Here is a 27,587-nt window from a genome sequence, read left to right as displayed (position 1 = left end):
GTGATTCCTAAATGTGTTTTGAACACGCACATTGCTACTTCCACCCTTGCCCCTGTTCCCACGTCTGTTTGCCACAAAACGGTCAGGATGATCCTCTGAAAAACAGTTCAGAGTCTATCTCTCGTCAGGTCAAAGCCTCCCCCGCGGTTCCCGTCCTCGTCAGGGAAGGGAATCCGCCTCGGACTCACCTGCAGTGCCAACAGGTATCTGGAGGCTCCCTCTGGCCACTCTCAGAGCAGAGATCTGCAGGGGACAACAGGGGACAAGAGGGAACCACAGGGCATTGGGAAGGAAGGCTTCACATCTGATCCTCACCTGCTTCCTTGCCTAAGTTTGAATTTCAACCTGTTGATACGTGTACTTTTATTGTCCAGGGAGGTTCTTGTGTGTGGATGGAAAAACTCACTAAAATGCACACCGGCTTAAAGTCCGAATGTCTTGAAGCCCTCTTAGTGACAACATAAATACATCAAACTGTTTTCCCCAAACATTAAACCCTCACAATCTTTCTATATTTAAGCATTAAATACACAACTAATTATGGAGCAGAAAATATTTGAAATTAGTAAAATTAATGAAACCCTAGGAAGGCAAGTCCAAGAGGAAAATTGCCTAGGAGTTTCCATAAAATTCTGTTTGTGTGTTTCTCCTTTAATAAAATGGTAGCACTTCGATTTGTTATTTATATTTTCTTCTATAATAAAAATGGAGGAAGGAAATCACTAGGAATAAAAATATGAGTAAGAACAAGGATTAAAGAAATGAAGACTCAGCTGAGTATACCCAAGAATAAAAATCTAATTATTTTACCAGGGGGGTTTCAAGTCTGTAACTGCCATACTGATTTTAATTTTTTTAATGAGATCATCATTCTTTAACTTGCAAGGAGCTATTGCAAGGAGCTATTACACTATCATTGTGGGGTATTTACTTAGTCTGTTAGCATTGGTTAAGTTTATACATTACAACATTCATTACAGTTATTATACAGAAGTTCCTAGTATTTAATATAACAGAAATTATAATTTAATAAAACATATTTAAAATAATATAATTAATATATTTCAGAGATATCTAAATTATGTCTCCAGGGATATGAAAACTGGGTTTGAAGAGTTACTTCTCCTTTTTAAAATTTTGACTCAATCATCTTGTTGGAACACACTTCCCAACTTTCTTAGTGCTTCGTTATTATGTGTGACCATCTACAATGATTAACCACAGGACCCTTTTTCCACCTGGTTATTATGTGGCGATTATTATTGGTAAACAATCTTTCCTATATTTGATTTAGTGTATAGTTTTTCTGTGATAACCTGGCTTATTATGCCTTTTGTTCAGTCTTGCCTGTTTATGCAAATAGACGTGCGCACAAATGAAACTATAATTAGTAGATATGCATGTATCTAACACCACCACTCATTAAAATCAATAAAAGGTTAAATATATACCATAATATTCTAACATATTTCGCTTTGTAACTAAACACATTTTTAAAATTTATTTATTTATTTTGAGAGAGAGAGCGCGCGCTAGCAGGGGAGGGGCAGAGAGAGAGAGGGAGAGGAGAATCCCAAGCCGACCCTGCATTGTCAACCCAGGGCCCAATGCGGGGCTCAAACTCACAAACCCCTGGTATCATGACCTGAGCAGAAACCAAGAGTCGGAGGCTTAACTAACTGAGCCACCCAGGAGTCCCACTTTCATTTCACATTTTGAAAATCGTTGTTCTTCATTTAAAGAATATTGGTAGTCTACTTTTGTCTTGACACAGGAAATGGAAGTAACTACCTCTCCCATAGGAATTTCCTTTTTTTCCCCTTAAATGTAAAAATGGGTTCTGAGGCACATACGGCATTTCAGTGGTAAGCAAAGATGTCACTACTAATACATGGGCAATAGTTTTATTGTGATAGAGATTAAGAATACTTTCTACGTCTTTGAACGTACTGAGTTCACACTGAGTTTATGTGAATCCCCCGTAACCTATATGATTTCCTTCACTGCGATGATGTAACTAGCCAATTTGGAACTATCAGCTGAGACAAAGAACTGGGAGGGAGTCATCACCCTTGCCTCCACATGGAACACCCCTCTGTACAGGCACCTGACAACTGGTTGGAGGCATTGGGTACCAGCAGCAGTGGAAGTCCCGAAGCTGTTCCAAGCAACCCCGTGGGAAACAGACAGTTAACCAATGGGGGGCGTGAACTGGAGAGGGCAACTGGCTCGGTGCCACTTGGTAAGAAATGCTGAACAACGGTTTGTGAGCATGGGTGAGGCATACTTTCAATTAGTGCCAGTGCAGACAAGCAGACCAGCGTCACTGTGCTGTGAGTGGGCGTTCAAGTGGGCGCCATTTTGTAGTCATCCAATGTTGAGGCCACACACCACCTGTGCTTACGAGTTCATCTCCCTTTACCGAATAGCTGCTCTTCATTCATTCTGAACTCTCCGATGACTTTCAGTCCCGGTGGAGTGGCCTGTGAGGCCCCTTTATGATCTGACCCCAACTCACAGGCCTCACCTCCTGCCATGTTCCCCTATTTATTCCATTGTAGCCAGCCATGTGGGAGTTTCCAGAACACAGCCAGTACAACCCTGCTTTCGTCTCGTTCTTTGCTTGGAATGAACGTGCTCCTCCCAGACACTGCGTGGCATGGTTCTTGTTCCTGTTTTAGGTCTTCTCCCCAAAGCCACCTTCTCAGAGTGGCCCATTCTGTCCACCATCTTTGCAATAATAGCCCATTTTCCTCTTTGATTTCCTTCCCCAAATCAGTCTGGGATCCTACTAGATGTTGCTGTCCTCCATGAAGTATTTTTATTCTCTTACTGTCTGCCTCCCAGCCCTCCACTATCATGTATGTTCTATGTGTAAGAGACCCTGTGTCTCTGCTGTATGTCATTACCTATCATGAAGTAGGCTTCCAATAATTATTTGTTGAATGTGGAGTATCGTGTTTAAGCATGGGTTTGGGAGCAGAACTTACAATGCTTACTAGTTATGTGACCTTTGTCTCCTCCCCTATAAAATGGGAAGAATGGGGGCACCTGGGTGGCTCAGGTGGTTAAATGCCCGGCTTTGGCTCAGGTCATGATATCATGGCTCATGAGTGTGAGCCCCGCATCAGGCTCTCCACTGATGGTGCAGAGCCTGTTTTGGATCCTCTGTCTCTCTCTTTCTCTCTCTGTCCCCCAGCCCCAGCCCCCACTCTCTCTCTCTTGCTCAAAAATAAATAAGTAAACATTACAAAATGATAACAAAATAAAGCGAAATGGGAATGATGGTGCCTACCTGAGAACTGTCGTGAGGATCGCGTGAGTTAATATGTATAAAGCATGTAGGAGACTGTCTTCTCTCCAGCAGGATGCATTTAAATGTTTATTATTTTTCAATCAGTTTTAACCATACCATAAAATAGCTACTTCTCCTCTTCGCTGTAAGAATTGAGCTTATGGTCAGTGTGTGGTCATTATCACATTATCAACAACGGGATTGTTAACTTACATTACATTTTGTTCACACTTGGACCAAGGTCATGGAAAGGGGAATGGCATGTAAGAGAAGTCATAAAGAAGGTTTTGCTGCCTCACTGTTCAGGAACAATGATGAGGCAAAGAGAAGAAAGTTTAGATCTTAGGAACCAACAAATGACGGGCCCATTTACAGAAGAAAGTGAGAGAGGGGGAGGAGTCAACAAAGAAAAGATCATAAACTAATTTTAATTCCTTAGGGGCAAAGGCCAAGTCCCCAAAATCTATAGGTCCCTCCTGTGGGTAACCCGAAGAAGCCTTCAACATGGCCTCTCCCCCAAACGCAAGCTCCAAAGCAGGTTGTGCACAAATATCTTTCTTCCCCCGCAGGAGATATTCTTGGAGCCTGGATCTCTGTCCCACTTTACCTCACTCCACCTAATCAAGTGGTGCACATGCTGAGCTTTCTCCATGCATTAGGTGAAAGATGGCAGATGGGCATCCTCTCAGTCATGGTTGGCCAAGGGCATATGACTCCTGAACTCCGCCAGGCCTGGCCCAGCATGTACCGATCCCTCCCGTCCTACTGAAGCTCCAACAATCGCTACCACTTCTGGAGAAGTCAGTAACAACCCAGAGTAGCGCCTTCATTTTCTTTTTTCAAAAGATCACCTAGTGTTTCTACTGCATTTGTGTGCATAACAGAATACAGTAAGCTCTGGTTTGTACCAACAGCAAAGCAGATTTCCTTCCTGGTTTCATAGCTCACGGGATGGAAAGTGTTATCCTGAACTGTTGAAAACACCACCCTGGCCCTTTATAGAAATAAGCTTATGTTCCAGGGTCTCAGCCAGAATGACATGGTTAACAGTACTAGGTGACAACTCTCGTCTGGGGTGATTTAGTGGCACACTTTGGTCTTGGATACTAACTAGATCCTCACCCTGTAGCTCAAATTCTATTAAACTACCCAGCCCAAAGGTCTACACCACGGGATGACACAGAGATTTTCTGACAACCTCCTGAACCAATCCTTAAAACTTCCCTAAATCCTGGCATTTCTGGCCACGTGGTCATATACCCTCAGGGCCCTCTTTGAACCTACTTATGCCAATTTGGGGGAAGAGGATGCATGTGTATAGGTGGCCCAGATCCATCTTCTTTGGGGGTATATCTTGTGCCTCACCCAAATATACACTCACTTCTCAACTACGGTATCTTGTGAGAAGTAGAGCAAGGACATGTTAGGGTATCATGTTCAGGAACCCAGAGTTTCCTGAAAATTGCTGTGCTCCACAATCATCCTTCCCTAAGAGATTCCCTCAGCCTCACTACAATTCAGCAGCAGAGAAACCCAGAGCAAACCTTTGTGGTTAACGGGGGTCTTTGCCTACAGTATAAAGGACTCTGACCAGATTTACTGATGTCTCCTCCTTCCTTCCTTCCTTCCTTTCTATCGGCATTTTAGGGTCTAGCCACACTTATAAAGACAATAACCTGAAAGAAAGAGCTGCCAGTGACCGTATTGCCACAATATGTAATATATCTTACCACGATATCAATTTGCACAATATCAATGATCAATCTGCATCCTTCAGCGACACCAGCGCAATGGAAACATGTCAGTTCCTGAAAACCTATGGCCAAAATAGGGAACTGGCGTCTCTAAGATGTTTCCTGGAAAGCCAAAGTTTATACCATTTGTTCACTCAACAAAAATAATTTTAGTCTCCCACTATATGTCTAGCTACCATCTAGGCGTTGTGACACACATGTGATCAAGACAGATAATGCACATGATGTCACAGTGCTCACATTTTAGATGGAAAGGACACTAAGTACCTAAAAGCAAATGAGAGAATTGCGGCCAACTCCAGTATTCAAAACAAATAAAGAATGTTCAACTAGAATGTGATGGAGATAGAGTGGCCACCTTGACCACACTGACCGCAGAAGTCCTCTCCATGAAGGCGATGCTTGAGCTCAGAGCCAACAGCTGTCCCAAAATCATCCGTAGGAGATCACGGCGAATGAAGAATGTCCCGGGTGGAGGAAAGAGTAACTATAATGGCCTTGGGCTGAGAAAAAGCTTGGCTCAAGGGAAGGACAGAAAGAAGAAATGTGTCACGGAGGCACAACACACAGTTGGGTGAAGATTGGGTGAGAGGCCAGGCAAGTTAGCTCGAGGCATCATAGGAGTTGAAGAACTATTGTGACCACAAAATTAGAGTAGTGGGGAGTAGTCCTCCCAGATAGGAAACATCAGAAACACAGTAAGACCTTGGTCTGAGAGCATAATATGTTCCAGAAACATGCTTGTAATCCAAAGCCCTTGTATATCAAAGTGAATTTCAAGAACCAATGGCTCAGTTGTAATCATGTGACGTTGTGGCGTCCTGTACTATTCATATTGCAAGACATCACTCTTTTATCAAGTTAAACTTTATCAGAAATGTTTGCTCACCTTGTGGAACAAGTCACTAGCAATCCAAGGTTTTACTGTATATTTATTTGCACCGTGCACTTGAGCTAGGAACTGACAAGTCCTTACATGAGCCTCTTCGTTTCAATAGAGGCCACTGCCTATGGCCTTCTGCCACGTGAGGGAAACTTGAAGTTCATCACAGAGGGCTCCAAACAGCCCTGTAAAATTCTGCCTTCCTCCCCAGACACCTGGTGTATAAGCCGTCTGAGCATGCGATGCAGAAGGTGATGGCCTGACCCTGAGACCTTGTTCATGGGTGAGAGTGCAGCCTGGGCACAGGGTCACAGAACCCTGTCTCTTAACTTGAAAATGCCCCATATAAAGAGAGACACGTGTCCACTAAGAAATCTGCACAATCTGCTCAATTACCTATGGGAAGGTGTTGGCTGGACATCTGCGTGAACTCAGTGCCTGAACAGCTTCCCGCATCCCAACAGGCTCGGCCACAGGGGTCTCAAAGTAAGTAGATAGTTTTAAAATCCATATTTTAAAAAGTGAGGGGAAAACTGTAAATAACAATGACAATAATTATAAACCAAACTAATAAAGAAAACTAAACACGTAGTGTCTGATCGCTCTCTTCCTTCTCTACCTTGGCTCTGCCCATCCTTGGTCCCCATGTCCTCTTACTGACCGACCACTCAAAGTAGGAATTTCTTCCCTGGGTACATACAACACGAAGACACACGTAGTCACAACACAGTCTCTGAGAAATGGGAACCGCAGGCTAGCCCCGCCCTCATTCTGACGGGAGACATCTCCCGTGTTATTATTTTCTTGAAAAATCTCTGAAGACGCACAGACACCCCAATCACTGTGAAGTCTGGAGCCCTCGCCTGCCTCCCTCAGCTTTGGTGCGAGACACAGGGAGACAGAAGGAGTTTTAATAAGAACACGGCCAGGCGATGCAGTGATGTCAAAGGGGAATAGATTAAGAAAGCATCATTCAACTTGACAATGGATTCATTTCAATCAACATTTACTAACAAACATCTTGCTCTAAACCAGCTACATGATTTGTGGGGCCAGTACAAAATGAAAATATAGTCTCTCCAAGTTTTACTAAGGATTTCAAGACTGCAACGCCCATGGAGCAGGCCCTGAATTTTGGTCACAGGTACCAGTACAAACACCTGTATCCTGCTTTCAAGCAACTGAGAAAAACAAAAAACAAAAAACAGAAAAGCAAAAGCCTCAGTAATCACTGTTCAGAGCAGGAAGAGATGAACGTATTTGGGTCCATGTTTCCAATCTTGGAAGATCTTTCAATTGGGCAATCTAGGGAAACTTCCATGAGAAAGAAGCTTCTCAATTAGACTTCGAAGAATCCAAAGCAATGAAGACATGGCCAATGCAGAAAAAGATATTGCTGGCAGACGGGAAAAAGCAAAACATAAAATAAAATAAAGATTTGTGAAGGGGTCAAGATGCCCGCCACTATAAGCATTTTTTCATCAAAATTATGCTTTGTTTATAGGTATGAACCATGCATAAGAAGCAGCAGGAACGGGTTTTCTGTGGGAGGGAAAGCTAACGTTGCCAGAGTGGGTTTAGGCTTGCTTTCAGTTTCTTGAAAAGTCTGTTCTTGATCCAGGATTCCCGGGGCACGTGGAGCTGGCGTCCAGAAGTTCCGGGTCCCCGGGCGCTGGCCGCTGCGGCGGAGTCAGGACTGCGTGCACCGGGCGCCACGGCTTTCCCATTTGAGCTGTAGGACAGGAAGAGGGTATTGATCCCGATGAAGGGAAATCCGAGAGAAAGAGGGGAGGATGGGGGCAAGAAGAATGGGTTGACAAGAAGGGGACGAGACAGCAGGAGAAGAAGAGGTTCACCTGAGCTTTTTAAGCCGGGAGCACAGGACCAGCAGCAGGAGCAGGGTGACCAGCACGGCGAGACACATCAGTGTCAACGGGGCCCATTCTCCACCTCGTTGGGGGTAAAACAAGGACGTCAGTCGCAGGCCTCGAGGTTCTCTATGCAGCGGCCACCGTGGGTGCCACTCATTCCACGGGGCCGCGGGGGCGCGGTCCTTCCTGAAACTTCCCTCTGCATTTTCTGGAGCTCTCAACTCAGCTCCTCCTACGTCTGTGCCCCCATCGTCCTGCCACATCTCTTCCCCCAAATCGCCAGGTCCTTCTTTGTCTCTTTAGTGCCTCAAATTCTCCACTTCCATTTTGCTTGGAATTTAACAGCAGCCTTTCTCGGCCCGTGTTTGGGTCCATCCTCCTGCTTCTGTTCTCTTGTGCGTGGCGTCCCCACCTGTCTCCCAAGCACCTCACTCAGCGGCCCCAGGACCCGGGGACGACTGTCACTTCCCAGCCAGGCCCCAGCTCCTTCTCACCCCAGTGGATGATAATGTCCTGGCCTCCTAGGCTGCTGTGCTTGACTCGGCAAGACAGGCCGGCCGCCTGCCCGGCCGCCACGTCCAGGGTCACCCGAAGATACCACGTGTCGTCAGCGTGGGGCAGGACGTCGCCTCGCCGGGTGCCCCGTTGCTCCTGGTCACCCCGCATCCACATGACCCACACGGGCTTCGGGTGGAAGCCGGACACATGGCACACAAGGAGCAGACGGCCAGGACCGGGACTGGGGCCAGTGGACAGCCAGACCTCAGGCTTCACTAGAGAGAAGATAAGGAGACATGGATCTTAGGGGGCACCTGGGACCGAGCTGAGCGACTCAGTGGTCGTAGCGGGTGGATTGATCACTTCCTTCTCTCGTCTGGGAAACAACCTGAACCCCACATAGCCCACTCTCTAGCCTCTTGTCATACGTTTCGAAGGGACGGTAAAGAGTGCAAAGTCCCATAGGAAGCTCTAAGCCCTGGGGATGCTCACCTTGTCGTCCCAGCTCGGACTTCCCTGCTTCAAGGATTCCCGCCAGAAACCGGGGGCAGGTGTGGCTGAGAAGGCTCAGCACGATCTCCTTAATATCTCGGTAGCGGTTGAGCACGGCACAGACCTTCTGAGCCCGACTCCCCGCTCCTGGAGATGGCTGCCAGGAGTTTCCTTGGAAACTCAGGAAGTCTGAGCCTTGATAGGCCCCGTTGAAGAAGCTTCCCGAGGGCTTCCCAGCGCGCCATGTACAGCCAGCTAACACCTGGAGCTCGAAGGGGTCTGGGGGCGGACAAGGAGGACAGAATCTATGTGGAAAGCATCCCAGGGAGGAAGCGTAAGCCGTCTAGAAGTAAAGGGATTCAAGGGAAGGGGAATCTGCTGGGGAATCACACGGCACACTGGAGTTGGGTCGGGGAAGGGAAGGCAGTTGTGGGAAGAAAACGTGAAGGTGAGAAGGTCTTGAGGAATGACGAACGTGCAGGTGCCTGATGGGAAGGTGCTGGAAGTTGGGGGCTGGGCTGGGAGGGCTCCCTTGGAAGGGGTTAGATACACCCGGGCCTGGTGGACTCTCAGGCCAGAGAGAAAAGAGGGCAGAGTTCTGGCTGGGAAAGTCTTCTGAGGTTGGGGGGTGGGGGGTGGGGGGTGGGGATGGGAGGGGTGTAGGGCAGAAGATCACAAGGAGACAGCCATCCAAGGAACCAGAACGCAAAGGTGTGTGCGGTGGTGGGACGGGCTGTGTCCTTGCAAGGCGTCAGGTGCATACGGTGTGGGGGCACAGAAGGGAGAGCATGAGCCCCCCCCACCCCCGGGGGGAGGGGGCAGGGATAGGGAACAAGTCTGGAAGGTCGGAGGAGGTCGGAGCCCCTCTGCAAGGGGGCCGGAGCCTTGAGGCAAATCCCAGCTGGGAACCCCGAACTCACACTCAAACTGGAACTCGTGTGCAAAGGCCTGAACCTCAATGGTGAAGCCGTGGAAGTAGAGCCGGAACAGGCTCTGGAGGTTGTTCAGCTCCTGGGTGCTGAAGTTCCCCCGCGACCAGGGCCACAGGAAGCGGATGGTGTCCAAGGCCGTATCCCAGCCGTGCGTCTGCACGTCGCCCAGCCAGCCCGAGCCCTGCGAGTGTGCCCAGCTGTGGTTGGCAAACGAGGAGGCCTGGAGTACGTGGAAGGACAGCGGCTCCTCTGCGGCCGGACCAGGGGGACGGGGGGCCTGGGATGCTGGGGATGCGGATGGGGATGGGGGGGAGGGATGGAGACCGTTGCACGGATGGCACGCACTCCCTTACCCCAGCCGCTCTCCGGGCCAGCCAGCCCTCCCCAAAACCAGAAGGAGAGAGCGAGGTGGGGCAAGAGAAGGTGTCAGGAGCCAGCCTGGCACGCGACGCCCAGGGCATCTTGTGGGAGCACAAGCCCCACCCGCAGGGCCCCCCAGAAGGTCACCCTGCAGCCCCTGGCCCCCGGGGTCTTCCCAGGGCCCTTCCTACCCCCGGTGCCTGCTGCATGGAGGAGAAGAAGTCCCTGGAAAGTCAGGAGCAGCGGGAGCAGCATTGCGGCGCGGCAGGAGAAGGATGCCTCAGCAGGACCCGGGGGGCGCTGCCCTCCAGGCCCTCCCGCCTTCATCTGACTTCCCCTGCCGCCCGCACAGGCAACCCTCACCCTCTGCCCACTTCCCTGTCAGAGAAACCCTCCCGCCTCCCCACCGCGGGCCCACGGGGCTCTCATTTCCCCTCCCTCTCTGCCACTCTCTGGCTTCCAGATTTTTCTCCCCGAGTTCCCCACCCCTGGGCACAGCCACCGTCACGGGACTCCAGGCTGCAGCCTGTGGTCCCGCTGGAGAACGTAGACCTTTCTGGCCTTGCAGAAACCCAGTCCACACTTGGGCTGTCTGTGTCCCCCCCCCCCCCGCCCACCCCCGTGGAGGGAGGGCATGGCAGGTGATCTGAGCGGCCGTGGCCTTCAGCTCCTTGTCCTGCGGCTGCAGCTTCTCCCTCCTCATGACCCCCGACCCCCATCTTCTGTTAACCCCGGTTTGCCCTCTCCAGTCTGCTCTCGCCCCTCTTGCTGCCCTGCCCGCTCTCCCTTTCTGTCTCCACCTTCCGCTCCTCTCAAACCACTGTCAGAAGACACAGGGCACCTCGGGTACAGCTGTACCACCACCATGAAGAGGGGCATCAGCGCCAATGCAGGCGACCCAATAACCTAAGAGGAGGCCCTCGTGCTCGGCTTCTGCCATCAGACCATCGGTGGCTGTTGACGGGGCTCTGAGGGTGGGCTTGCCCTGGCACTGGGGAGTGAGTGGGTCTGGAGGGAACACACAGGGGCCTTGGAGCCCTCCCACACTCCAGATTGGTCTACAGGTCTGTGGCAAGCCTCGCTCTGGGTGTGAAGGGCTCTCAGCTCATGGCCTGGGAGCACTGGTGATCCCTGGGAGGAGTCTGACGAGAGCAGGGAAGGAACACTAGGGGCCTAGCGTGTTACTGGGAGAATTGACTAGCGTGTGCGGTGTCTGTTTTTGTTGCCTGCCTTGATGCTTGCTGGGGCAGCCTGGAGGCAGTTGGAATGCTGTTCCTCTGTTTGGTTTTCCTATATTCGCCAACTGACTTTGTGTCAGAGCCCAGCTGGGGCCAAGAAATGTGCCAGGCGCAAAGATGTTGGAGATAGAAGTCCTTTGGAGGAAACAAAACAAACGCAACCTAAAAGCTCTACTTTTCTTATAGAGAGGACCAGAGAATAGTCGCCAATTATTGGAAAAGGCCCCCCCCACCCCCCCCCCTTTCATCCTGGTACTATTTCTGAATTCTAAGGGTGAAGAAAAATCTGGCAAAGTTTCAGACAAAATGCTCGCTACTTTCATAGAAGAATCGTCCTGGCTTCAGATACGTCACACGCAAGGCCACGGGGAAATACTTCAGAACTCTGAGGTAATAAGATCACCCAAAAGTTTTTTTTTACTCAGGTAAATTACCATTCTCTGACAAGGCCAAAGTTGACCCATATTTGAACACTCAAAAACGCAAAAAATATGCCACATACTCCTTTCATAAAACCAGTTGTCTGAGTAAAACCACAATCAACCTGAATGGAAAACCCAAGAAATCATGCAAGACATACCAGTGTCAAAGTGTGTTAAAAATATATACTGAACTTTAAATAATTGCTTAAAACGTGATTGCAAAACCTAACACCTCCGTGGACTATTTCAGGAAAAAAAGTTGGTAATAATCAAAGGATCGAGTTCCATATTCCCTCACCAAAACCGGGACAGAGAGATGAAAAGAAAGAGAGAAACAGGCTTATTTCAAATCGTATCTTATTGGCCAAGAGCACAATGCAAAATGGAGTCAGAAAAGTTGGGGAAATCATGACATTTATGGGAAACTAGATTGCGTCGAGTGGCAGGGAGCACAAGCTCTTAGCTCCTAGTCCCGAGACACTTAAAATGTTGAAAAAATGTATGTAAGGAGAAGACACATAAATCCATTATCATGCTGGAAAATGGTGAAAAGGCCCAGCTTCCGAAGAGAAACTTGAAAGTCCTTCGAAAAAGAAAGCAAGAGAAAGGGGTTCAACGTGCCAAGCCTAAGACACACGCGGAAGAAACACAACACACCCGGAAGAACGTGTCTGCAAAATGTGGTAACTAACACAGGACTTGATCGTACTTGACAGAGAATTCCTAACACCAGCTTTCTTGAGGCTTCCTGCTGGAGAAGCACTTGGTCGTAGGACAGTGACCCAGGACCTGCTCTCTTAGCAGAGCCACGTGTCTGCCCGGGGAGGCGCAGGGGCACCGCACAAGGCCTTCGGGGACAAGGGTAACTAGACCCCCCATCAGCAGCTCCTTTGTTCTTTCAAGAACCCTGAAGATCTGTTGCGTCACAAACGCAGCAAAGTGGAAATTGGTGGGGTGTAATCTGAGTAGCAGCCTCCTCGTTCTACGGAAAGTCAGGTGGATCTGACAAGTTTATTTTAAATTTTATCGTAGGGGCGTCTGGGTGGCTTAGCCGGGTAAGTGTCCCACCCTTGCTTTCGGCTCAGGTCATGATTTCACGGTTCGTGAGTTTGAGTCCCGCGTTGGGATTCTCTTTCTCTCACTCTCTCTGCCCCTCTGTCTCCCCCGCCCCCCACCGCCCCACCAAAATAAATAGACATTAAACAAATTTTAATACATTTTATCTTAAAAAATAAAAATGTAAGCTCCTAGGGGCGCCTGGGTGGCTCAATCGATTAAACGGCCAACTTTGGCTCAGGTCATGATTTCACAGTTTGTGAGTTCGAGCCCCGCCTTGGGCTCTGTGCTGACAGCTCGGAGCCCGGAGCCTGCTTCGGATTCTGTGTCTCCCTCTCTCTCTGACCCTCCCCCACTCACACTCTGTGTGTGTGTGTCTCTCTCTCTCAAAAATAAAACAAACATTAAAAAAAATTTTTTTTAAGTGTAAGAGCCTACATATTTCTGCTAAATAGTAATGAAGAGCGTATTTGCCTTACCACACAGTAGCACGTACTAGAAAGTTAGCGTCAACACAGATGTATAGAAACGTGTTCCATGAGACAGGTGGGTACTACAGCTTGGGCACCAAAGGGCAAAAGGAGCCAAGCCAGCAGTCGTTGGTTGGTAAGCCCCTATGACGTGTGCCTCACTGAAGATCTGTCTTGTTTCTCCAGCAAGGGAAGGATTTTGAATGCGACAGGGATGTGGTTGAAGGGCATTTAGGAAAATTGCCTAAACCCCAATGAGAGTCACAGGAGAGAGTATCAGGGCCTGAGGCCACCACGATGGCAGAGGATGTCAGTGACCTGGACACAGGCAGGAAGAGTGAGTATGGAGAGGCGTGGGGATAATAGAGATAGCCTGGGGGTGACAGGATTAACCAAACCGGGGATGTGATCGGGAGGAGGGAGATAGTGCCATTCACGAAGGCAGACGACGCAGGTGTGACGGACCGTGTGGAGGTGCACAGTTGAGTCTGGGGCATGTGGAGACTGAGGCTCCGGATGCAGGTGCTGGGCGGCTCACAGCGTGTGCCTTGTTGCACGGGGCGGTTTCGGACCTCACAAAACCTGCTGACCATGTGCTGCCATCCAAAGAGGTGTAGATGTCTAGAAATCTGTCCCTCTTTCAAATTATGTCTTGAAGTCAAATTTAATGAGTGTTATTATCTGTGTCTTAGAAGATCTTTTAAGTCTCGGGGCGCCTGGGTGGCTCAATTGGTCAAGCGGCCGACTTTGGCTTAGGTCAAGATCTCACACTTCCTGGGTTCGAGCCCCGCATCGAGCTCTATGCTGAAAGCTCGGAGCCTGGAGCCTGCTTCAGATTCTATGTCTCCCCTCTCTCTGCCACTCCCCTGCTCACTCTCTCCCCGCCCCCTCTCTCTGGAGCCCGCTTCAGATTCTGTGTCTCCCCCTCTCTCTGCCACTCCCCTGCTCACTCTCTCTCCCCCCCCTCTCTCAAAAGTAAACATTAAAAAAAATTAAAAATAAAAAAAGAGCAGGAAAGCAAGTTATCACCTCCTTGTCCTGGTAGAGTTTAGTGTGAATAAAAAGACTCATACAAATAAATCTACCTCTGAGAGGTTAGAATGACATGCCAACCCCCGTGTTATGAGTAACTGTACTAATTTGAGGGATTTTAGGATCACTTACAAAGTAAAATGAAGCAAAAATAAGTTAGAGATAAAACAATTTCAATATCCCACTGGAACTCACAGTTATGATGAGGGAGCATAAGGCAAGCTGAGGGCAAAGCACAAGCTAGCCCCCCCCCCACCCCCAGGAGGGATTTGTGACATTCCTCAGCCTCTCCCAGCTGCCCAAGAACAAAGGAAAGAGGGGGAAAATGGTTAGCTGACAGAGGTCACAGTCATGGGGGACAGGAGTCTCCATCAGTTCACAAATATCTTAGTAAATTACAAGAAAAAGGCGATCGTATCAATAGCCAAATCTCCAAGAACTTATAGACTCAGTTCCCTGGAGCCCCAACATCACCCTCCCCTCCATAGTGTTGTGGGGAACAAAGGCAAGAAGGAAATGGCAGGCGAAATTAAATTTCTTTAGGACCTGCAGCCCATTGACAAATACTTGTGGCAAATGCAGAGGGTAACATTTCTCCAGGAACCCCCTCTGGTCTTAATGTTAATGCTTCACTAGAGGGAAACCAACCTTAGCTTGACCACAGCAAGGCCCCGGGCATCGTAAGAGTCCTCTTTAGCAGATGAAGGTCCTTCTGGAGGCCTCCCTTTGGCCTTTCTTTCCCCCAACTCCATAGTAGGTAACTACTCACTCCTCACAACCCCAGTGCAGCCCTTCCCGCCCAGGGGTCCTGTCCCCATACTTTAATAAAATCACCTTTTTTGCACCACGGACATCTCAGGAATTCTTTGTTGGCCCTCAGCTCGGGGCCCCACCACCACTCCAGAACCTCATCAATTACATGGGTGAAAATAACCACAAACCAGTCTGCAATTTGAGGGTTACCAAATCCACAAGTCACAGCAATGGACCGAGCATAGCAGAAGTAAATTCCTGTTAGCAATCCAACAACAGTTACCAAAACTATCAAGGAGATTTCCTCTAAATTGAAATCATGCAGGAGATAAGTTCCACAGGAAAAATATCTAACATTAATTTTATTTTGGGGCTACATAAAATGGTATAATTATTTCCTCCTCGCTTGACAAAATTTCCTTAGTGTGTAACCACAGTTTTTGACTAAAAACACTTACTGTTTGTGGCCAGGTCCCTTTTAAGAAGAAATTTCCCCTCCTACACTTCAGTCTGTCCCTCAAACTCCCAGATCCCTTTTGTTAACCTTCTTGCCCAAACTGAAACATTCCCTTGAAGCCGTAAGATGTGGCTCTAGACAAATTAATCTTCCTAAGTAAGAAAATGGTTGGAGGGCAGCAGCGGGAATCACCTAGAACTGATTTGAAATAGTATTTGGGAATACATCTGTGGAAATGTTAAATCTACTCTGGAAACTCTGCCAACATCTGATGACCTTCCTGTTTTTCCCGCAAAGAAGTCTGATTTACAACTTCAGTGATTTTGGAATCAGCAATGCAAACTTAAGAAAACGTTGACAGAAAGTATCAAATAACATCAATTCTTACTGATGTCTGTCGCCACCCACAGTTTTGTGTAACAAAATCTCATCTTTCCGTCCTGAGGGGCTGCCTTTCCGTCCCAGCTACAAGAGGAAGGTGGACCAGGGTGCAGACTGCCCTAGATGGTCACTTAGCTAAGCCTTTCCTGAGCCTTCTTTACCTATAAGGTATCAGCAAACGCTTAATCTTCTAGCTGCCCACACAGCCAGCTCCTTCCGATGGCTGATTTCCAGGAGGTTTATAGCTTACGTCTCTTTTCCTCCCTAATCTAATTCTAAAGCCCAGGGACATTTTCTCTCTGAGTCTGCTTCTTTTTCAAAGAGAGTCCCCTAGATGGCAATTCCATTCACATGAACTGAGGAAGCCGACATTGTCTCAGGTAACCGCAGTTAAAAGGACATGAAAAGGACCCTGGCCGTACTCATCCACGTGGCTCAGATCACTGCCCTTACCTCTTGGTGCTGTGCCTTCAGGTCTCCCGAAGGCATGCTGATGATTTTCTGTGAGCTCACCAATGTGTCCGTGTAGCCCCCACGTTTTGAAAACCTGGGCGCAAGCTTCTCAGCCCCATCTCCCTCGGCCACCACCTGTCATGTGCCAAGACAGTGGTGGCCATTGACACGAACTGGGCTCACATGCTCCAAAGGACGGTACACCGTGAGGCCCTCCAAGTGCTCACTTCAAATGGAAATCTGTCTTTCTCCGCACTTTCAGTTGCATTCTGTTGATGCATCTTAAGAAGTCTTAGGTTATGCCAAGCACATCTTACAGCAGTGGTCTCTAATAGAACTACTTTCACAATGGCCGTGTTCTGCTCTGTGCTATCTAGGATGCCACGTTATCTGATTTCACTCTGGAAAGTGCAGCTTTGGGGTCTAAAGTACAAAGTAAGATTTTGCAGGTTTTATCCACATCGCCATGGCTTTCAATGATTCAAAGGTGTCCAGCTCACAGAACAACAAGACCTTCCCCTCACATCCGAGTCCTGAATCCTGCCACTGTCCAGCCCAAACTGGAGCCCCCTGAAGACAGGCATGGGAACTGATGAGGGGCCATAAGGCAGGCTGAAGGCAAAGCACGAGCTAGCACACCCTCCCCGTCAGGTGGGATACACATGACATTCCTCCAGCACTCCCAGCTGCCCAAGAACAAAGGAGAGGAAAGAAAGCAAATGGTTAACTGACAGAGATCACAGTCATGCAGGAGACGCCATCAGTTTGCAAATGTCTTAGTAAATGACAAGAAAAAGGCAATCTTATCAATAGCCTAGTCTCCTGGAACTTATAGACTCGGTTTCCTAGAGCCCCAACATCACCCTCCCCTCCATAGTGATGTGGGAACAAAGGCTAGAAGGAAATGGCAGGTGAAGTTAAATTTCCTTCTGACCTGCAGCCCATGGACAAATACTTGTGGCAAATGCAGAGCGCAACATTTCTCCAGGAAGCCCCTACTGTCGTAATATTAATGCCTTCCTAGAGGGAAAACAACCTTAGCCTGATAATAGCAAGGCCCCTGGCATCCTATGAGTCCTCTTTAGCAGAATAAAGTCCTTCTGGAGGCTTCCCTTTGGCCTCTCCCTCCCCCAACTCCACAGTATATAACCAGTCACTCTTCACAACCCCAGTGCAGCTCTTTCTGCCCAAGGGTCCTGTCCCTGTACTTTAATAAAATCACCTTTCTGCTCCAAAGAGGTCTTCAAGAATTCTTTCTTGGCTGTTGGCTCCAGACACCCCCCCCCCCACATCACCCCCAAACTTAATCAGTAACCACAGTGCTTCATTTAAGGAGTCTGGAGGATTCATCACCACAACATCCTATATTTCTCCATCCCCACCACCAAGTTCATGATATCTCATACTCTATAGCTAACGATAACTGTTTCTTCACCCCCCGCACAGTTAGTCAAGTAGAGTAGAAGACAGAGTGACCATTGCATAAAGCTGGTTTTTCGTGACCCTGCTTTCGTTCCTGCTTCTCTGACCATCTCCAGTCAGGACAACTGATATTTCTCAGTAGGCTCATGAACACTTCCAATGACAAAATTTCATTCATTTATTTATTCTTATTTTTTAAATTTTTATTGTTTTAGTGTTATTTTATTTTATTTTATTTTACATTTATTTATTTTTTTGAGAGACATAGAGAGACAGAGCACAAGTTGGGGAGGGGCAGAGAGAGAGGGAGACACAATCCGAAGCAGGCTCCAGGCCCCCGAGCCATCAGCACAGAGCCCGACGCAGGGCTCAAACTCACAAACCATGAGATCACGACCTGAGCCAAAGTCGGACGCTTAACCGACTGAGCCACCCAGGCGCCCCTGTTTTAGTGGTTTTTTTTTTTAATGTTTTTTCACTTTTGAGAGCAAGAGAGAGCAGGGGAGGGGTAGAGAGAGAGGGCAACAGAGGATCCGCAGTGGGCTCTGCACTGAGAGCCCTATGCGGGGCTCAAACTCACAATCCACAAGGTCGTGATCTGAGCTGAAGTTAGATGCTTGACCAGTTGAGCCACCCAGGCGCCCCTATTTATTTATATTTTAGAGAGAAAGAGAAAGAGAGCATGTTAGTGGGGGGCAAGGACAGAGAGAGATAATCTTAGGTTTCACACTCAGCACAAAGCCTGATGCAGGGCTTGATCTCACGACTGTGAGAGCATGACATAAACCAAAATCAAGAGTTGGACATTCAACTGACTGAGCCACTCAGGCACCCCTCCAATGACAAAATACTTGAATAACAGGTTTAATACTGAATTTCAACTTGTGTGGTTTTTGTCCCAATTAATTCAATGTGTTGTCCATCTATTTCTAATTTAAATTTTTCTTTTTACTGGTCATGCTTTAGGAAATTTTTTTTCAGTTGTTCTTAGTTTTTATAACCCAGAGTATATACACTCTCCAAGCAAGTGCTATTTCATGAGACACACACTTGTGTAAGACATCTTATCAGTGAATATACTTTAGGAACTGAACTCTGGATTTCTCAGGGCTTTCCTAAGACTGTACTAGAACTTTCTTTAATGTTTTATTTCAGAATAATTTCAGATTTAATGAAAAGGTGTAAAGATCATATGGAGTGTTCCTATATATCTTTTACCCGTTTTCCTCTAAAATGAGCATCTTACGTAACTGTGGTAAATTTGCCTAAACTAAGAAATTAACCTAATTAATTTCCCAATTAATAAAGGACAGATGTACTCAGATTTCACCAAGTTTCCCACTAATTTCTATTTCCTGTTCAAAGTTTCAATCCAGGGAGCCACACTGCATTCAATGTCACATCTCCTTAGTCTTCTCAGACTGGTCTTGTTTTCACGACTTTGATGATTTTGAAAAGTACTGGTCAGATTTTGTAGAATTTCCCTCACTTTGGGAATATTGGATGTTTTTCTCGTGACCAGTTTGGGTTTGTGGGTTTGAAGGAAGACTACCACAGAGGCGGCATGCCCTTGTCTTCACGTGATCTTAGAGGAATGCGCTATCAACATGACTTGTGACTGGTAATGTTCACGTTGATCACTAGACTAAGGTCATCTGCCAGGTTTTTCCACTGTAAAGTTACTCTTTTACCTGTCCACACTCTGTCCATTGGAAGTGAGTCCAGCCCACGTTCCAGGGCAGGGAACCAAGCCCCATCTTCTGGAAAGGAAATATCTACATAGATAATTTGGAATTCTTCTGGAAGGAAGATGCATCCCTTTTCTCCCATTTAAAATTTTATTCATAACTTGTTATGTTTCTGGGCCTTGTGCATATTTATTTTGCACTTTGGATCTCACCAGGAATTTTTCAATGTTTATTTGTTTATTTTTAGAGACAGAGCATGAGTGGGGAGGGGCAGAGAGAGAGAGAGAGAGACAATCCCAAACAGACTCCATGCTGCCAGTGCAGAGTCCAAAGTAGGGCTCAAATTCATGAGCCATGAGATCATGGCCTGAGCTGAAACCAAGAGTTGGATGCTTGACTGACTGAGCCACCCAGACACCCTGGGTTTCAGGAGGATTTTTAAGACCTGCTATCACCTCTTCTCCTACCCATGTCAGTGACCACTCCTGTCTCTGTTATCCATTTCCATACTTTTCCTTGTAAACCACCTTCCCAAATTGAGAGTGATTAAAGCTCTAGAACCATCTCTATCCTTATTCCAATCCTACATTAAACATGTTGTAAGTTCATCTTTTCCCCAAGAGTCATTAAAAAAAAGAATTGAAATAAGAGAATTATCAGGCCATCTTGCTCTGTGTGGATGTAACGTGAATAAATTGCACAATTCCGTGAATTACAGCATCCACACATGAAATGAGAACAATTACATTACTGCCCTCATGGGGCTATTGTAAGGATTAAATGAGGAATGTGGGGGGCAAAAAGCACACATGAAACAATAAAAATTATCAGGACCATCTTGATCGTGATCATGATCATCACCATCACCACCATCACCACCGTCACCATCATCACCATCATCATCATTGTCATCATCATCACCATTATCATCACCAAAACCATCACCATCATCACCATCATCATCACGATCACCATCATCACGATCACCATCATCATCATCGCCATCGCCATCATCACCATCATCATCATCATCAACATCAACATCACCATCATTATCATCATGATCACCATCATCATCATCATCGCCATCGCCATCATCACCATCATCATCATCATCAACATCAACATCACCATCATTATCATCATGATCACCATCATCATCATCATCGCCATCGCCATCATCACCATCATCATCATCATCAACATCACCATCATTATCATCATGATCACCATCATCATCATCATCGCCATCGCCATCATCACCATCATCATCATCATCAACATCAACATCACCATCATTATCATCATGATCACCATCATCATCATCATCATCATCACCATCATCACCATTATCATCATCACCATCACCATCATGACCATCATCATCACCATCACCATCACCACCATCACCGTCACTGTCACCATCACCATCACTGTCACTGACACCATCATCATCATCATCGCCATCACCATCACCGTCACCATCACCATCATCACCATCGTCATCACCATCACAATCATCATCAACGATGATCTCTGCAGCTTGAGAAAACAATAATTCCTCCCCCAAATGTGCTCATGTCATGAATCAATCAGTTTCCATTTGCCTCCCTGATTACTAAATCTTTGTTCTTTCAAGGTCAATCCTAACCAATTTTATTGACTTCTAGAATAACACTGGCAATGATGAGTTATATTGTTTAGGGAAAATTACCCTGCTCGTAAGAACAGCTCATAAGACAGATTTTGAAAAATATAATCTATTTAAAGACATCTGAGAACTCTCAAGACAGTGAGGCATGGAAAGACTATGATCCATGAAAGGAAAGAAGTCCTGGGAGGTAAACCCAGCATTCGGGACCATTGTCTTCTCCTACACGTGTCATACCCAGAGGGAGGTCAATCTGCAGGCACAGCTGATCTGGTCTTTGGCCCTGTTTTCATTGTTCAGTTTTATTTGTGAACTTCAACCCTGGGCCAGCCTAACTTTGGGAAGAAAACTCCATTGCAACCTTGAGCTTTGAAGGCAACGTACCATCCAGACAAAGAGAGAGCCCCTCTTCGCTCAACCACTAAACAGAAACTCAGGCTTCAGTTGGATTGGATGAAATTAGGTCACATACACACTATGAGCCAATTATTCTAACTAAGCGGGGGGATGAAATTGTATTCATTATCTTAGACCTCTGTTCTCATCTATAGTCAGTTTTGCCCCATAGGAGTCATTTGGCAATGTCTGAAGATGCATTTGGTCATTAAAACTGGGGATTTTTTACTGGCATCTACCCAGTAGAGGCCAGAGATGGTACTAAAAGTCCCACCGTGCACAGGACAACCCTCCATAACAAAGAATTATCTGGCCCAAAATGTCAATAGCGCAAAGGTTGAGAAACCTTTAGAGAAGGATTTTTCAAACTTAAATATATACACCAGAATAACCAGAAAGGCTTGTTGAAAATACAGATAATCTGGTTCCCATTCCTGGCTTTGCTGATTCAATAGATTTAGGGTGGGTCTGAGAACCTCTTTTGCCTAACAAGCTCATAGGCACTATTCCTGCTGCTGATTCACAGTCCACACCAAAAACACATGCATCAGGGCCCTGCGTGATAGCTGAAGGTGCTTCTGCTCTAAGGTGAGGTAAGGTTTAATGCATTCTGGAGAAGTAAGCAGTTGTGCTAAAGGAGAGGAGAGAAAGCTATATACCTCAGCCATTTCCTATCCTTGCTCAATCCTCAAGTTCGTATTGTCCTAATATTTCCATATGGAAGAATTGCTTCCAGTACCTTCCACTTCGCCAAGGTCTCCGCTTGCTCTGACCTCCCCTCCCAAAGTCCTAAAAATATATATATATATATCCTTGGGGCACCTGGGTGGCCCAACCTGTTGAGCATCTGACTCTTGATTTCAGCTCAGGTCATGATCTTGCAGTTCATGAGATCGAGCCTCATGTGGTTCTCTACACTGACAGCTCAGAGCCTGCTTGGAATTCTCTCTCTCTCCCTCTCCACCCACCCCACTCACGCCCTCTATCTCAAAAGAAATCAATAAATAAACGTTTTTTTTTAAATATCCTTGGGGCACCTGGATGGCTCAGTCAGTTGAGTGTCTGACTTCAGCTCAGGTCATGCTCTCACAGTTCATGCATTGGAGCCCTGCATCTGGCTTGTGCTTTGACTCCTCTGTCCCTCTCTCTCTGCCCCTTCCCTGCTCATGCTCTCTCTCTCTCTCTCTCTCAAGAAAAAATAAACATTTAAAAAATAAATAAATATGAAAAATAAAAATATCCTCAAAATCTCCCCCTCCTCCTCCTGCTGTTTTAATCAAAATGAGTTTAATCTTTTTCTTAATGGAGTTTCTTGAAAACTATGGAATAAGCAAAAGAATGAGTAAGTATAAAAGTAAATAGAAATATGACTAAATTGCGACAGCGCAGGTATTTTTAAAAAGCCCTCTTGATCGTTTTGCGTGAATATTTAACAGCCCCTCTGTGCTATTACCCTCCCCCCATCCTGCCTAATCATTCTCACTGGAAAATCGAGGAGCAGGATCCTGTCCAGATGAAGCTTTGCCAGTGGGCTATAGTCACAGCAAGGGAGCAAGAGGTTTTCTCTAGAAGGCTTCGGCACAGATGAGAGGATTGCTCAGTGAGAAATATCTTAGAAGAGGAAAATCTAGAATATTAACTAAGGGGTTGGGGACAAGCATGGGGAAAAGACCATCAACGTGGCAGTTATATCCACTTAGACCATTCTTACTGAGCAAATGCGTAGGCACAGAAGAGATCATGCCAGAGATCCGTCTGGAGCAAGCCCTTCTCCCAAAGAACTCACAAGTAAAGGGTGAAGAAAACCAAAAATAACTCAATGTTGTGGGTACAGAGTGAAGTAGGTCACTGCATGACACCGGACAAGGGAGGGTCATTTCCACTCCACCGCTAAGGAAAGCTTCCTAGAGGAAGAGACATCCCAGCTGGACCTCGAGGGTTAGAAAGTCATCCAGGCGGAGACAGAGAAACGGTGTTAAACATGCTCAGCATCTCTGCAAATACGATGATCCCAGCATAATTGTAGTTAACTTCCTTTGGCAAATGACATTTTAGCAGAAGCAGAAAAAAAGTTTTATAATAGGAAACCAAAGGGACGTCACCAGTAAGGAGTATCATGTGTCATTTATTCTGAAACACATTCTTTCCCACATCTCACACGTAGGAGATCAGGGTGAATCGTACTATTGACACCATCTCATAATAAATTTGTGGTTTTCTATTATTTGTCTGCCAGTTATGAATAGTGATTTATCTCACATCCTATGGGAACTCTGATGTGACCAACCAAGAGGATTATTTGATGAAATATGATGCGATCATCTCCCAGGCTGACAACTTGAGCTTCTGGGCTTCTGAGCGTTTATTCCAAATGGAAGAGGAGTCCATCATATACTCTGATACGACCTATGAAGAACACAACCAAAACTTAGCTCTACGTGAGAGGTACTCACACTCGCATGTTCATAGCCACATTGTTCACCAGTAGCCAGAACGTGACATCAACCCCCATGTCTGTCGACAGATGAATGACAAACAGAATGTGTCCTGTTCATGCCCCAGAACATCATTCCTCAGCCTTGAAGAGGAAGGAAATTCTGACGTGTGCAACCACACGCATGAACCGTGAGGGTGTTGTGTTGAGAGAAAGAAGCCAGTTACAAAAGAACAACGACTAATGACTTCACTTAGGTGAGGTCCCCAGAGTCACCAAATTGATAGAGACACAGCACAAAATGGTGTTTGCCAGGGCCTGGGGAGCAGGCACTGAGAAGGGCTTGTTCATTGGTTAGAGGTTTCATTTTTCAAGGTGAAAAGAGCTCTAGAAATTGCTTGCACAAAAACGCGAGCACACTTCATACATTCAAAGCTGTGCATTTGGAGATGGTGAAGAAGGCAGATTTTTAAAAATTTTTTTTCTTAATGTTTATTTATTTTTAAGAGAGAGAGAGAGAGAGAGAGAGCAAGTAGGGGAGGGGCAGAGAGAGAGGAAGACACAGAATCGGAAGCAGGCTCCAGGCTCCGAGCTGTCGGCACAGAGCCCGACGCGGGGCTCGAACCCAAGACCTGTGGGATCCTGACCTGAGCCGCAGTCAGACGCCAACCCACTGACCACCACCCTCCCTCTCCCGGCGTCCCGAGAAGGCAGGTTTTGTGTTGTGCACATTTCACCACAACTTAAACAATGGATTTACATAAAGGAGATGGGACTGGAGAGAAAGGGGAGGGTCTGGTGGAAAAGAACTGAGGCTAATGTGTAAATCAATAAAATGGGAGGACGGACAGATGCACAAAAAAGAAAGACTAAAAGTAAAAACTCACCGGCGCCTCAAAAACCACAATGTAGGAACCGTCAAAAGGATGAACAAGGGCACTATTATCGCCAAAGATATCAAGCCGATGGAGACGGGGTTTCCTGAAAATGAGGGAAGGACACAGGATGTCCCTTGAAAACCCATTCTCTGATTCTCCTGACCTTCCTTTGCCTACTTGATGGTCACGTGCTCCTGATGCTCAAGCCCTCCATGCCTCCCCCGCCGTGTCCCTCCTTCCCTCTCCCTCCTGGTCATGGATCAAGCCCCACCCCCGCCCAGTGCCTCTCTCTATGCCTGAGGACCCTCTTCTCCGGGCCCTGCGGGGCACCAGCCCTTTCTCACCCCAGTGGAGGACCATGTCCCGGCCTCCTAGACTGCTGTGCCTCACTCGGCAAGACAGGCCGGCCGCCTCCCCGGCCGCCACATCTAGGGTCACCCGAAGATACCACGTCTCGTCAGCGTGGGGCAGGATGTCGCCGCGCCGGGTGCCCGGCTGCTCCTGCTCACCCCGCATCCACGTCACCCACACTGGCTTTGGGTAGAAGCCGGACACATGGCACACAAGGAGCAGACGGCCAGGACCGGGACTGGGGCCAGTGGACAGCCAGGCCTCGGGCTTCACTGGGGCAGGAAGGAACAGGGAGAGCACGGATTATGACTCTAGTCTAGAGGGATTTGGAAACTCAAGTTGGGACGGTGGCCCTTTCTCCTCCTTTGGAAACCGAATAATTTATTAAGCCCTCTCTTGGGTACATCCTACTCCTGAACTTAAAGGAAATGGTGGCAGGTGAAACAGAAAAGCCTCGGTGGGGGGGACAAGACTAACCTTGTCTCTGCAGTTCTGCCTTCCCCACATCGAGGACACCCAGGAGATACTGAGGGCAGGTTTCAAAGAGGAGCTTCCCCGCGATGTCCCGGATGCCCGCGTACTGATGGATGAGCGCGCAGATGCGCTGTGCCCGGCTTCCACCCTCCAGGGCGGGCACACAGAAGTGATTCTTGATGCTCAGAAAGTCCACTCCTCCTAACGCTCCCCGCAGGAAGCTCACCGTGCCCCCACCGGAATGCAGACTACAGCCTGCTATCCCCTGGATCTCAAAGGGATCTGGAGAGAAGGAAAACAGAGAAACGGTTATTAAGCCGCACCCAAGAGAGAGACGGGAGAAGAACCTGGGATTTGCGATTCGGGTGGGGCAGAAGGTGTGAGGCGTAAAAGGATGAGCCAGGGTCTCGGAGAGCTTAGGACCAGGGAGAGGCACACGTGTCACCAACGGTGGAGAGGCAGTTGTGATGGTGTGTGTGTGAACAGGGAAAGGGGGGCAGCTGGCAGGGTGAACGGGAAGAGTGCCAGGGAGGAGGCAGGAGGCTCGAGGAGAGGGATTGCAGGTAAAGATGGCTCAAGCATCAGGGCAGGGAAGTGGGGCTTCTTGCTTGGGGTGTGAGAGACGCAAGTTATACCCAAACCAACCAGGAGATGTTGCAAAGGGGACCTTCACCCATCAGCAGAGCGTGTGAATGCTCTGTGGGGTGTGGAATCTGAGGCTGTGGCTACTCCAGTCCAGCTTGTGGGTGCAGCTGGGCACCAAGGGAAGGAGGGGCAAGGTCAGAGGCAGTAGTGGCCTACAACAGGAGAGAGACATGTCATTGAGAACCTCCCTCGACGAGAGCCCCGGACTCACATTCCATCTGGAACTCATGGGCATGGTCCTGTACTTCCAGGATGAACCCGTTGAGGTAGACCTGGAACACCTCCTCCAGCCCGGTCACCTCCTCCTCACTGAAGTTGCCTTTGGACCAGGGCTTCAGGAAAACCGCCCTGCCCGCGTCGCTGTCCCAGCTTTGGAGCTGTAAGTCACCCAGCCATCCTGAGCCTTGGTTCTGCGCCCAGCTGCTGTTGGCAAAGGACGAGATCTGGATGACGTGGTAAGAGGTGGGCCCTTGAAAGGCTGTGGGTGACGGAAGGTTAAGAAAAGTGAGCAGAAAGGGAGAAGCCGGGGACAACGAAAGAATGAAACTTGGAAAGATCTGGAGAAAAGGAACCCGGAGTCTGAGGAGCGACACAGAGCCCGAGACCTTTGCCCCCAAGGCCTTGGGCGCCCACCCCACCTCCGGATGGGGGGAGCAGTGGTGCTAGGATCACCCGACCCTCCGGGGCTTTATCCACAGCCCCTCCTGGTGCTGGCCAGTCGCCCACCTGCCTCACCGCCGCCCCCCGGGCAGAGGACCACAAGCCACAGGAGCCACGGAAGCAGCATCTCCCCAGGGACCCAGCTGCTGCCTCTCAGAGCCGCTCTTCTGGCTCTGGCTCAGCAGTTTCGCTCAGAGGTGACTTCCTCTGTCTCCCAGCTGGCAGATCTCTTCCTGGTCCAGGCTGCCCAGCAGAGGAGGGCCGCCCCTCCCGCAGCCCCGGGCCTCCCACTCACCGCTCGTTTTCACCCCAGCCCATCTGACGTCTGGTTTCTTGTCTCCTTGGCCCCCCGGGGGCCAGTTCCCTTTCTGCTTCCTACCTCGGAAGACCCCCACCCCCATGTGGTTCTGAAGGGCCATTTCACCTCCCCACGCATGTCCTTCCACGGCATTAAATAAGGGGGAAATGGTGGACAACTCCTCCGGCTCGCCTGAATCTAGAAGGCTGCTTTGGGTTTAACTGCCCCGCTGGACCTTGTCCCGCCTCCCTGCTCTGCAATTCTGTCACTGCTCTCGGCGTCCTCAGTGGTTCCTGTGGCTCATCTCACCCCCCTTGTCTGGACCCTCTCACCCACATTCTCA

The 27,587-nt window shown here is 48.1% G+C and overlaps 2 protein-coding genes across 2 annotated transcripts; both read right to left on the bottom strand.

Moving 5' to 3' along the window:
- Positions 1-6,917: 6,917 nt before the first annotated feature.
- LOC106987134 (T-cell surface glycoprotein CD1e, membrane-associated) lies at positions 6,918-10,469 on the bottom strand. The gene is made up of 6 exons (XM_015085377.3): positions 10,277-10,469; positions 9,714-10,010; positions 8,794-9,072; positions 8,298-8,576; positions 7,789-7,882; positions 6,918-7,664 (listed from the first exon to the last, which is right to left on the bottom strand). The coding sequence occupies exons 1-6, from the start codon at positions 10,410-10,412 to the stop codon at positions 7,490-7,492; spliced, it is 1,260 nt and encodes a 419-aa protein (XP_014940863.2). The 5' UTR covers positions 10,413-10,469; the 3' UTR covers positions 6,918-7,489.
- A 12,871-nt stretch (positions 10,470-23,340) lies between these two features.
- LOC106987151 (T-cell surface glycoprotein CD1b-like) lies at positions 23,341-27,167 on the bottom strand. The gene is made up of 6 exons (XM_015085397.3): positions 27,013-27,167; positions 26,498-26,764; positions 25,645-25,923; positions 25,161-25,439; positions 24,826-24,919; positions 23,341-23,910 (listed from the first exon to the last, which is right to left on the bottom strand). The coding sequence occupies exons 1-6, from the start codon at positions 27,071-27,073 to the stop codon at positions 23,892-23,894; spliced, it is 999 nt and encodes a 332-aa protein (XP_014940883.3). The 5' UTR covers positions 27,074-27,167; the 3' UTR covers positions 23,341-23,891.
- Positions 27,168-27,587: the final 420 nt, after the last annotated feature.

This window comes from Acinonyx jubatus, chromosome E4 (genome assembly GCF_027475565.1).
Source record: "Acinonyx jubatus isolate Ajub_Pintada_27869175 chromosome E4, VMU_Ajub_asm_v1.0, whole genome shotgun sequence".
NCBI classification, from domain to species: Eukaryota; Metazoa; Chordata; class Mammalia; order Carnivora; family Felidae; genus Acinonyx; species Acinonyx jubatus.
This window is presented reverse-complemented; position numbering and strand designations above follow the sequence as displayed.

Coding starts and splice junctions, on each gene's coding strand:
- LOC106987134 (XM_015085377.3), bottom strand. CDS start 10,412: ATGAAGGCGGGAGGGCCTGGAGGGCAGCGCCCCCCGGGTCCTGCTGAG. Junction 7,883..8,297: donor GGACATTATCATCCACTGGG/GTGAGAAGGAGC, acceptor ACCCCCAACGAG/GTGGAGAATGGGCCCCGTTG. Junction 7,665..7,788: donor TCCCGGCTTAAAAAGCTCAG/GTGAACCTCTTC, acceptor CCTGTCCTACAG/CTCAAATGGGAAAGCCGTGG.
- LOC106987151 (XM_015085397.3), bottom strand. CDS start 27,073: ATGCTGCTTCCGTGGCTCCTGTGGCTTGTGGTCCTCTGCCCGGGGGGC. Junction 26,765..27,012: donor GGGGGGCGGCGGTGAGGCAG/GTGGGCGACTGG, acceptor CGTCACCCACAG/CCTTTCAAGGGCCCACCTCT. Junction 24,920..25,160: donor GGACATGGTCCTCCACTGGG/GTGAGAAAGGGC, acceptor CCTCATTTTCAG/GAAACCCCGTCTCCATCGGC.